The sequence below is a fragment of the Eutrigla gurnardus genome, assembly GCF_963514095.1.
Source record: "Eutrigla gurnardus genome assembly, chromosome: 15".
NCBI classification, from domain to species: domain Eukaryota; kingdom Metazoa; phylum Chordata; class Actinopteri; order Perciformes; family Triglidae; genus Eutrigla; species Eutrigla gurnardus.
In genome coordinates, this window is record NC_139938.1 from 8,954,035 (window position 1) to 8,964,678 (window position 10,644).

Below are 10,644 nucleotides of genomic sequence, written 5' to 3' on the forward strand. Positions count from 1 at the left end.
CCTACACACACCACACACACAACCATGCACATACAGAGAAATAAATAAAGACATTAAAGGAGTGCAAGTTGATCTACTTTCTACCAGATTGTTCCAGTTAGCAGGTGTGACTTGCTGAACGAGTCCAGTCTAGAGCTGCTCTACATGTCTACGTGTCATGAGATATCTTCTGTTGTGATTTGGAGGTGTTTACATCAAATTGACTTGACCACATCTTTTTTTTAAAAGTCAAACTAAAGTTTACTTAAAATATGTTTACTGACCCTGAACTCACTCTGATGATGATACACAGACCTGGTATATCGACAAGATGACTATACACTATATTAGCCCGCCCCATATGGGAATTTTGGGACGGATTCTGTTATTATGGAGAAAATAACTCTAATATTGATATAGCGGCCGATATTTATATTTTATTCATATAAAATATATATGCAGATTTTATTTTTAAATTTCTTGTTAATTTAATCTTGCCGTTTGTGTATTTCATCATTCACCTTTGTATTTTATGTTCTCTCTGCTGGCCAAACTATGTAATGACACAACATTCTAGCAGCACTTACAATGCAAGATTCTTAAAAGATTCTTGTTTTATATCTGCGCATATCAGCCATCATATTCTCCGAGGATGTCAGCTGATTTAATCGTTTGACTGAGAAATTGGGGCTCTAATAAATTCCACAGGCCTATAGTTGAATGAATTCAGCCTCATCCTGATATTGTAGGCTGAAGATTTACAGTGGAAGGTGACAAACACTGCAGCAGCGTTGAAGGTTGGCCAGTCTCCCTGACAGATCACCCTCATTTACAGTATTACAGCAGCAGAGTGCAACAAGAGGCCAAACACATTCAAATATAAATAAGTAGCAGTTAGGAGAAAACCAAACATTCAAAAATATACTTTAGACAGAATGAGTTCACATTATGGCACATATTAAATAGGACTTTGGAAATATTGATCTTGGACACGATCTTCCTAAAACAGCATAAGGAGTGCTACTGAAGCACAATACACCTTTAATATTTGTTATTAGGTAGGCATAACAATTAAATAAATCAGCCTTCTGTACATGTATGTATATGTGTATTATTAACTGTGTGTGTATTATAAACGTGTTTGTGCGTGTGCACGCTCTGTCTAGCCACAACAGCCACCTGTAGAATAAATGTGTAATCTAAAAAACAGTCCCAAGCAGCAGTGACACTATTTCTAATAAATGTAGTGGATGGATGTTGAAGTCGGATCACGTAGGAGGTGAATCAGGGGAATTAAAACTCTGAGAACAGCAGTGAGAGGTGAGGAGAGTTAAAGCGTGGGATGGATATGTATTGTTTATTGGAATGACTTCCTTTATGTCATTTGTAGTAGATTATCCATGTAGTTTCTTTCTATACTCACTCGCAGCGCGTGGAGAACATAAACCAAAGGATAAAATGATCAGTGAAGATGGCGAGCCACAACCCAGCTGCCTCAACATGTCCTTTTTAAACAGCCCAGGTGGAACTGAAGGTGTTACCGTGACTACGACCAATGGTAATTTACAGTCTGTGATCACTTCAGTGTTACATTTTCCATGTGTGAGCATTTGATTGGCTGCTCTGTTCCATGTGGTATGTGTGGTGTTGATAAAGGCGACGGTTTCCTCAGGGATCAGAGTTTATTTGGTTTCACTTTAAAAACAAAAGGAAAATTAAAGTAAATCCCAGACTTAAGTTAAATAAATACAAAACTGCAGGGTCACTTTTTTTTCTTTCAAACTTAGAAAAATAAGTTTCTTTTGACTAAACTGTTACAAGAATCTTGCTCCCTTTGATGAAACCTCTACATTTAACTTCTGAACGATACTGAAACGAAGGGTCAAAAGAACTGAAACTAAAACCAGTGAAGATGATCACATAAGGGACGCAGCAACACGACACTCGTACGTGCTAGCTGTTGTTGCTGCCTCCATTTTCTACGATCTTGTGCTTCTTGTCGTCCGTTGAGGTCTTGAAGACATTGGCTCTGTAGTACTGCAGCTCCTTGATGCTCTCCTGGATGTCATCCAAGGCTCTGGAGGACAAAAACCATGTATTATGCGTCTGAATCTTAAAACTAAGCTTCAACTACCATTTCGGATCAGTAGAGTATTTTTTTAAGGTGCCTCCCTTTACAGTTTCTGTCACAAACCATCTGGCGAGTCAAGTTCACTTTCAAAATGACCAACAAAGGAATGGGTTTACATAATCTGTTGATGTTGAGAGATCTCAGCTGTTACTTCGGTGAGTACAGCGTCTTCATAACCGACAGCAACAACGGCCAAAACTACAAACGGTAAACCTCAGTTACATGATGTGTTTTTACTCTTTACCTGTGGGCCGCTTTCTTCTGAGGCGCCATTTTGTATTCCTCCAGAAACCACCGTCTGAAAGCAATTATAGAAGAAAATCAAACACATTTAGCGTATTATACGGTCACAAGACAGTCTTTGATTTGAGAACAAGAAAAGTCCAGAGAAACACGAACCTGCAAAGCTCCTTAATGGTGCTGACATCAACGATTCTATAGTGAAGGTGGTACACAAACTGAGGCATGTACTTGTCCAGGAACTTCTTGTCAGCATGCACAGAGTTTCCTACAGGAAGACAAGTCACATGACAAGTCACATGACAGATCAGTCTACATTATAGCACTGTGTGACGACATTCACGATTATCCAGAGAATGAAAATTCACCACGATCAACTTATTGTTTTTATCTCGAGCTGCGATGAAATCTTAATACATCCCATCCCTCGTCTGATCTCTGTAACTGTGATCTGTTAGGAAAATAATTGTTCATAAATGATAAACCATGTGACTCACCAGCAAGAGGACACTGTCCAGGGGGTGTGTGCTGTCTGACGAAGGACAGGAACTCATACTCTGCTTGTTCCAGGGTGATTTTACTGTCCCGTACAGCCTGGGTCAGTCCTGACTGAGACACAGTTACACATCACTAAACATTTCGTTAATTTATTATTGTCTTAAATGGCATTCAACAGTCCAGCCCATGTGCCTCAAACAGAAACTGGCAGAGAAGATGGATGGACGGATAGAAAATGCTTGTTGCCAGTGATCCTCTGTTTTTCTCCCACGCCCTTGACCACAAAGACCGCTTACCTTCCCATGATGCTCTTTACACCACTCTGACATCCCGTCCAGCAGTTCGTTTGGCTGGTTAATTATCAAGTTGGGCCCCTGCCGACCGAGAACAGCTGGTTTAATTAGAATGAACATGACAGTCAAAGAGAAGCAGCAGTCGGACTGCGTTTACGTTTGTATTACCTCAGCCAAAACGTTCAGGTCAGCGTCTGTGATGATGCACGCCATTTCAATAATCCGGTCCTTCTCGATGTCCAGGCCTGTCATCTAAAAAAACAGAAATAGATCTCTAACACAGCAGCAGCACGTCGATTCTTATTTCCTTCTTAGACAGATTGGAGGAGTCACAGGTAGACGCCCAGAATAATTGTTAAACAAATTTGTGTAAATACGCATGCATCTACCATGTGTTGCATGCATGGAAACATTAGATGGTTGACTGTGAAATAAATGTCAGTATAAACAGCATTAGAAACAATACACTCGCTATCTGTCATGTCTCTCATAATATTTCAGTATGAGTGTGTACGCATGACTAGTTGTTATCATTAACGTGACGTCGCCTCAGCTACAGTCAATTAAAGATACGTGGTTCATTACTACGGGGCTGCACGGTGGTGTATGTGTGGATAGCACTGTTACAGTTTGCATGTTCTCCCCGTGTAAGCGTGGGTTCTCTCCGGGTTCTCCAGCTTCCTCCCACAGTCCAAAGACATGCAGGATGGGGATAGGTTCATTGATGACTCTAAATTGCCTGTCTCTATCAATTTCAGCCCTGTTATAGACTGGCGTCCTGTCCAGGGTGTACCCTGCCTTCGCCCAATGTCAGCTGGGATCGACTCCAGCCCCCCCCGGGCCCCTGAATACAGGATAAGCGGTAGACGATGGATGGAAGGTTCGTTACTACGTTTATGCAGTGTTCTGACGTCAAGCTGTCTAATTTATCCGGCCGGTTTTACATCGTCACGTAGCGTTAGCATACAAGTAGTTAGCCAAAAAGTTACAGACTTCATTCACAAACACGTCGTTGCCGTTAACCTTAGTTACAGTTACATATAACGTTAACATGTTAGTCCTTCACGTTACAGGCTACACTGGGAACCAGCGGCATCCTCCGGTCTGCATCTGTCATAAGCCAACTTAAAAACCCAACTGCACAGACACAACCCGGCTTCAGCCCCATGACTTGCCTCCAGGTCCACCCAAACCAGCCTCTTGGACATCGCAGTGGACGACATGATGGTTTTTCTGGAGTCCTGGACGAATCTGGGAGCAAACGGGTTCGTTATGCGGTTAAATGGTGTTCGGAGAAGGGGACCACGGAGTGAACGAGATGCCACCTTGCTCCTGCATAGAAACTCCACGACAACCAGAGACCATGCCGACGTCCGCCAACACGCCGGCATCCTGGGCCAGCGGTCTCCGCCTCCTGCTTCTTCTTCAGGGGGATTATGGCGGCTAGTAAAGAACGTTATGGTGCATTACCGCCACCAGCCGGTCTGGAGTCAGACGGCAACCTTCGGTTCTGAGGAGTGAAGCCAAATGTAAGGAGCTTTAAACTGTCGTTCTCTCTCCTGTCCACCAGGGGGCGACTCAATGACTATAGTCACTAATTATAGCCCGTGCATGCCATGTGGATCAGGATTCTGATTATTATTCCCTAATTCTGATAATAAAGAAATGATTGAAGAAATAAACATTTGAAATAAATACATGTTTCTCTCTATCAAATTTGTTCTACTAAGATACTGAAAGAAATGTTTCCCTCTCAAGGAGATCATTATGATTACATACCAACTGTGTGCTGTTGTCCATTAAAGTATTACATCTAATCACATAATTTAAATTGTATATCATGTTTCTGTATCTCCATTAAAAGATCTGGTCTGCTGTCGGAATGACTGAACGGAGACCTGGATCAGAGCATGTTACTGCTATCAATGGTCTCTTTGTCTAACACATTGTAAAGCCAACAAAATGACCAGTATCTCACCAGTTTACACTCCACTGACTCTTTGCAGATTTTAATCATAGAGTCTGGAATTGTGAATTAAATAGCAACTTAGTTAACTGAGTTATTTGATGCATCTGTGTACATTTCAACGTGCTTGCATCGTCCCAACCACCGGAGTTAAATGTTGTCCTGTGACTGTCCTGTCGCAAACACTGCTCATGTAGCAACACTGACACCTAGTAGCAATCCACTGGTGCTACCGCCTAATAATGGCACTAGCGTGGATCACTGTTTTCCCATGTACACATAGGAAACACAACACAACTCATTAGATAACGGGCCTATACACATAAGTAAAGTAAAATAAGCATGCAGTCTAAAATAATGACATCATGTAACGTATGTAAGTTATAAACACTATGTGGTTTAGTTGTGATTAATTAAAGAACATAGATTAATTTAGCAGCATAGACCAATGGGATATAGCACATGTGACAGAGGAGGTTACTGCACTTGATAAAACTTGCTCACAATTGTAAATTTGTATTATTGTGCACAAATTAAATTTGACATGTATACTGTCAGACAGTTATACTGCAGCCTATTGTATTATTGCACATAAGTAAAGTTGCCAGTTATACTGGTCGTCTCTTTGCATCTAAGTAAGTAGATTGTTATACAGTCCAGTTGACATGTTATAGTTGGCAGGATAATTGCTCGTAGGTAAGTACTTAACTATACAGTCCAGTAATGAACCAGGGTGGCCGCAGTTTAGCAGGAGGAGTTATATAGTTTGATGGCAACAAGCAGGAATGACCTCTTGTGGCGTTCCTCTGGGTAAATGAGTCTGTCACTGAAATGACTCCTCACAATGCCCACTATGTTATAGAGTGGGTGGGAAGAGTTGTCCAGGAAAGCTTCAGTGGTAGAGTTCAGTAGTAACTGAGCAACCTCAACTGCCTTCAACCACAGTGGGGGAGATTACAAGCTCCATTGCTTTTCTACATAAAATAATCTGACCTAGGTTTTCATAAAATCTCTTTAAATTACATGAAAAGTCCATGGATACAAATCTGCATAAGAAGTAGAATTTCAAACTGGAGAAGGTTGAAGAAGTTTTGAAGATTTTCCCATTCACTGCAACTATAGGACAATATGAAAAAACTTTAAACTTGATCAAACTACCGTCTACAGTATTTTATTAAGAAAAACAACTTTTTAAACTTAGACTACTTTGGATATATATTTTGAAAATACAGAAGATCATGAATGAGAAGAATAAACCCATATGATTACAGTTTGTGTGCTTTTTTTGTTAGGGTTAGGGTAGGTAGGTAGGTAGGTTGGTAGGCAGGCAGGCAAGCAGGCAGGCAGGCATTATTGCTAGCGGTACACTGAAGTAGATAATTTAGCAAGAAATGTTGACAGCTGCCTGGCTGGTACTACTCCTGAGCTTCCTGTAGGCTACAGTTACATTTGGGGATTTTTTTTTTTTGAATGAATGAATGAAAACAGCCTCACCCAGATTTTCCTGTTGAGATACAGTTACGTTATAGGTGGTGCACGTGAGTGTATTGGCCAGACTGATTATACAGTTAGAAGCACATCCTCCCTACCTATCTATACACAGCATGTGTTTGGCGTGAAGGCTGCATTCCATTTTCTGCATTTTCACTGATGTGGAACCAACACAGAGGAACAGCAAATATAATTAGCAGGTCAGAGGAAGTGCAGCCTACCTGGACTGTAGAGGAGATGAAAGACAACTATTTTCTGCTGCCAAGACTTTGTTCCAGCAGACGATACACTTAAACATGGCAGAAGTACTGAGGCGTCCAGATCTCTCATTTCTCCTCTAACATAACTCACTCAGGACTGACCAGGCAGTAACCCCTGGTTCTGAAAAGTGAAGCCAAGACTAAAGTGCCTTAAACTTGCATTCTCTCTTCTGGCTACATGGACGTCTATGAGAAAATTGCCATTTTCTAAATGATGGTCCCATTTAGAGTCAAATAGACCTCAAAGTAGGGTGTGCTTTAGGGCGGGGCTACCTTGTCCAGTCCGGGAGTCTGTGTTTCGTCTTAGAACTTTAACCCTTTCACAGTGTGTTTTCAGTTTCGTCCATGAAGTTAGGCAATGTTGTGTGTGTGTGTGTGCGTGTGTGTGCGTGTGTGTGTGTGTGTGTGTGTGTGTGTGTGTGTGTGTGTGTGTGTGTGTGTGTGTGTGTGTGTGTGTGTGTGTGTAATATCCATTATAATCTGTCTTTGGGGACGGAGGCTCCTCCAGACCAGTGATGGAAGGAAGCTAAAATAATGGTAATACAGTCAAGAAGTCCATAAGATTAATAAATTAAGACAGGGGATGAGAACTGTAAAACAACATCAAACCTGTTTCCCTATCTTAAAAAGCCCAGTCAAACAGAAATGTTTACCATTAGATTTGTTTCTTCTGTTTCTTAAAAGGAAGCAGATGAGGGTTTTTTTTTTCAAAATAAAAGCTCCGTACTCTCAATGCATGTTAAAAGTAAACTATGGATGAAACAAGTGTTTCATAAGGTAACTCCTTCATAAGAGGAAACTCAGGATGAGGATTATTTCCAAGATAAAAACTCCTAAATCTTACTGTTTGTTAACAGTAAACTATGGATGGACTTGGTGTTAATGATGGACCTCTCAAATATCACTTTCGACATACAGTATTACAGGTTTGTTCCACCGCAATACTCCTTTCTAAAGGTGTATTCCATGTAGTTATTGTCCAATGGATTAATCAAATTCAACTTCCACATTTTTATTTATTTACATTACAGTTTTGCCTCCAGCTTTTGTAGCAATGTATTACAGCCTTTTTTTTATGTAATGCAGTTCGTTCAACTCTGCCAATTTTATATTTCTGAAAACTGAATTTTAACTTAAATCAATTTGAATATAATAAGAAAAACTTCTGGGTTTCTTTGGTGCCCTCACTTAGAATATCTTGACCCTGGCCCTCTCTTTCGTTCATACATGAACTGTGATCTCTGTATTTAACTAAGATAAAGGCTCATATTGCTGAAAAGACAAAAGAGCAGTTGGTCACTAATTAGCAGCATTCCTGGCTCTGGGAGCTAATGTGAAAACAGTGGGGGTTGACACACAGTCTCACACAGATGAGGAGGTGTAAACAAGTGTGCGAATCCTTGTTTTTCCAGGCCTCACTAGCATCTGGATGGATGGGCAGACTTTTGTGAAAAGAGCTGCTGCTGCTGTCCAATTTGGTTCGGATGGAGTGGTCATGACCTGTGACTGAATACAAAAATAAAGTACCAGACAGGTTCATAGAAGGTTCATACAACGTTGGGCTGCGAAGCCCTATTGAAATGCTGTTGTTTCTTCTCTCCTGTTGGACCTTCACTTTAAAATTAGCTAAAAAGAATTGGTGTGCACATGGAGACTAGCGAAAATTGTGACATTTTAGAGGTCTCGTAATCGGCCACAAAAAACTTGCTCACTAGCGCCACCTAGCACCTTTAAGGCCACGCCCCGCACACAGTAACTCCAATTGACATGAAATTTGGAACACATGTGCAGGTGAGTGTGCTCTACAAAATTGCAATTGGGACTACTAAAGCCTCACGAAATTTTGAATTTTGTGAAAAATATGTTTTTGATAACTTCTCCTAAACCGTAGATCTGATTCTCACCAAAATTTCTGTGGATCATCACTAGACCAAGCTGATCAATAAATATCAAAGGCTTTGTGAAATATCGTTGCATTCAGAAGTTATTAGCCAATGAACATCAAAAGGGGCGGGACTCTAGAAATCAATACACATAACTCCATAACCTTTTACCTAATCATCATGAAACTTGGAGGATATGTTGACATATCTCCCTGGAACATGTCCTGAAAGTTTTATTAATATGAACCACTCGGGAGAGCTACAGTATATCAGCCATTTTGGGCCATTTTAGGCCATTTTTTCCCGTTTTTGCGAATTATAAGGTTAGAATTTTAAGGAACTCCTCCAAGTACAACAACAGTTTGTGATGCTGCTACCAAAGCTTGTCTGAAAAAGATTTCTTCACCAACTTCTTGTAAACTAGTTTTTTTAGAGGTTTCCTTCTATCAAAAGACACAATTTTGTTTCTAGATATATTATTTATATTATATTATATAAAAGTCCTTTGAAAAAAATATTTATTAATCAGATAAAATTTAATTAATTAATTGAATTATATTGTGTTAGTACATTTACATTTATTTACACATTTATTGTCTCCCTTATTGATTTCACGGTTTATTTCATATTTATTTTTTTGAGTATATGTATTTAATAGAGTTGTAATTAGGAGCCTAATTCCCATATTAAATCTATTGTAGCATATGTGTGTCCACACAGAGACCTCTTCATTAGCAGACAGCAGTTATCTTAAACCAGTTACTGGGACCATCATCAGACCCATTTGTGCCTTTTGCGCTCTCAGTGGGGCATCGCGTGGCCCCTGAGCTTTGTTTATCCCCAGTGAAGGACCAGCAGAAGGGGGCCCTCACACCAGCTGTTAATGGCTGCAGTCTTCTTCAGCAGGGTGAGGTTTTACATCTTAGTCCACCCTGGTGAAAAATAAATATACTAAGTACGTCAAATATAACTTAAGTGTGCTTGCAGCACATTTTACCAAAATACTTCAAGTGTGTTCATGATTAGTTCACTTGAAGTTTGCTATTTTCAAACAACTAATTTTGTACTAAGTGTATTTGTTGAATTGGGATTTTGGAAAATCACAATTTGAAGTGTATTTAGTTTTATGATGTGCTAAAATGGAATTAGTATAGGCCTAGTACACTTAAATACATGGTCGTGTGTGTATACGTTTGCTTAATGAAATTAAATTGTGCTTTGTTGATGTTATGACTCATCAAACATTTACTGAGTGTCTATATAACAATAATATATTCTTATTTTGTTTATAGTATGCTCAATTATACTTTTTTATTTTTTTCAATAATTAATTAATTCTGTGTTACAGTAATTATTCTGAACACATTTTCAAAAAATATATTTACATTAAAATTGACATAAATATACTTTTGTAACTTAACTTAACTTTCACTTAAAGTGTATTATCCTATAATACATTTATAGAACGTTAACTTTAGTAGAATATATTTTAAAGTGTGTTACAGGTGGGGTTTTTTTTTAACTTAAAAGCATGATATTTCAGTATTTTTCCAGATAGAACATTTCTTTGTTGGTATTTACAATACAGCATATGTTACTTTATATCATATGAACGTGGCATATAAATGCTGCGCGTCCTGAACGGGCTTCCAGCCGCTCTGATGAACCCGAATGAAGGAAAGGCGCGTGTAACGTGCGGTGTTTATTCTGCGGGTTTCTGGCCCCGTGCTGTTCTCGTTGATGAGCAGTTTGGTGTCGCGGCGCTGCGGGGCGGTGAGAGATCTCTAACCGCCTGGTTGTCTGTGAAAACACCGAGGAGAAAAGTCAGACACCATCTGTAGAGAGGACAGCAGGGAGCAACAGTTAACTGATTAACGAGAAAGAATCATCCAAACAGCACAAG

At 39.8% G+C, this 10,644-nt stretch overlaps 1 protein-coding gene across 1 annotated transcript; it reads right to left on the minus strand.

Moving 5' to 3' along the window:
• Positions 1-1,601: 1,601 nt before the first annotated feature.
• Positions 1,602-4,564, minus strand: smfn (small fragment nuclease). The gene is made up of 7 exons (XM_084028999.1): positions 4,317-4,564; positions 3,310-3,393; positions 3,145-3,222; positions 2,848-2,959; positions 2,510-2,618; positions 2,355-2,408; positions 1,602-2,056 (listed from the first exon to the last, which is right to left on the minus strand). Exons 1-7 carry the CDS (start codon positions 4,530-4,532, stop codon positions 1,933-1,935), a joined length of 777 nt encoding a protein of 258 aa, XP_083885125.1. The 5' UTR covers positions 4,533-4,564; the 3' UTR covers positions 1,602-1,932.
• Between the last annotated feature and the right edge of the window lie 6,080 nt (positions 4,565-10,644).

Excerpts from the sequence above, each read along its gene's own strand:
- smfn (XM_084028999.1), bottom strand. The coding sequence starts at position 4,532 with ATGCCGGCGTGTTGGCGGACGTCGGCATGGTCTCTGGTTGTCGTGGAG. Across the intron at positions 2,960-3,144 it reads GTAAAGAGCATCATGGGAAG|TCAGGACTGACCCAGGCTGT; the intron begins GTAAGCGGTCTT and ends ACTGTGTCTCAG. Across the intron at positions 2,619-2,847 it reads TGGACAGTGTCCTCTTGCTG|GAAACTCTGTGCATGCTGAC; the intron begins GTGAGTCACATG and ends GTCTTCCTGTAG.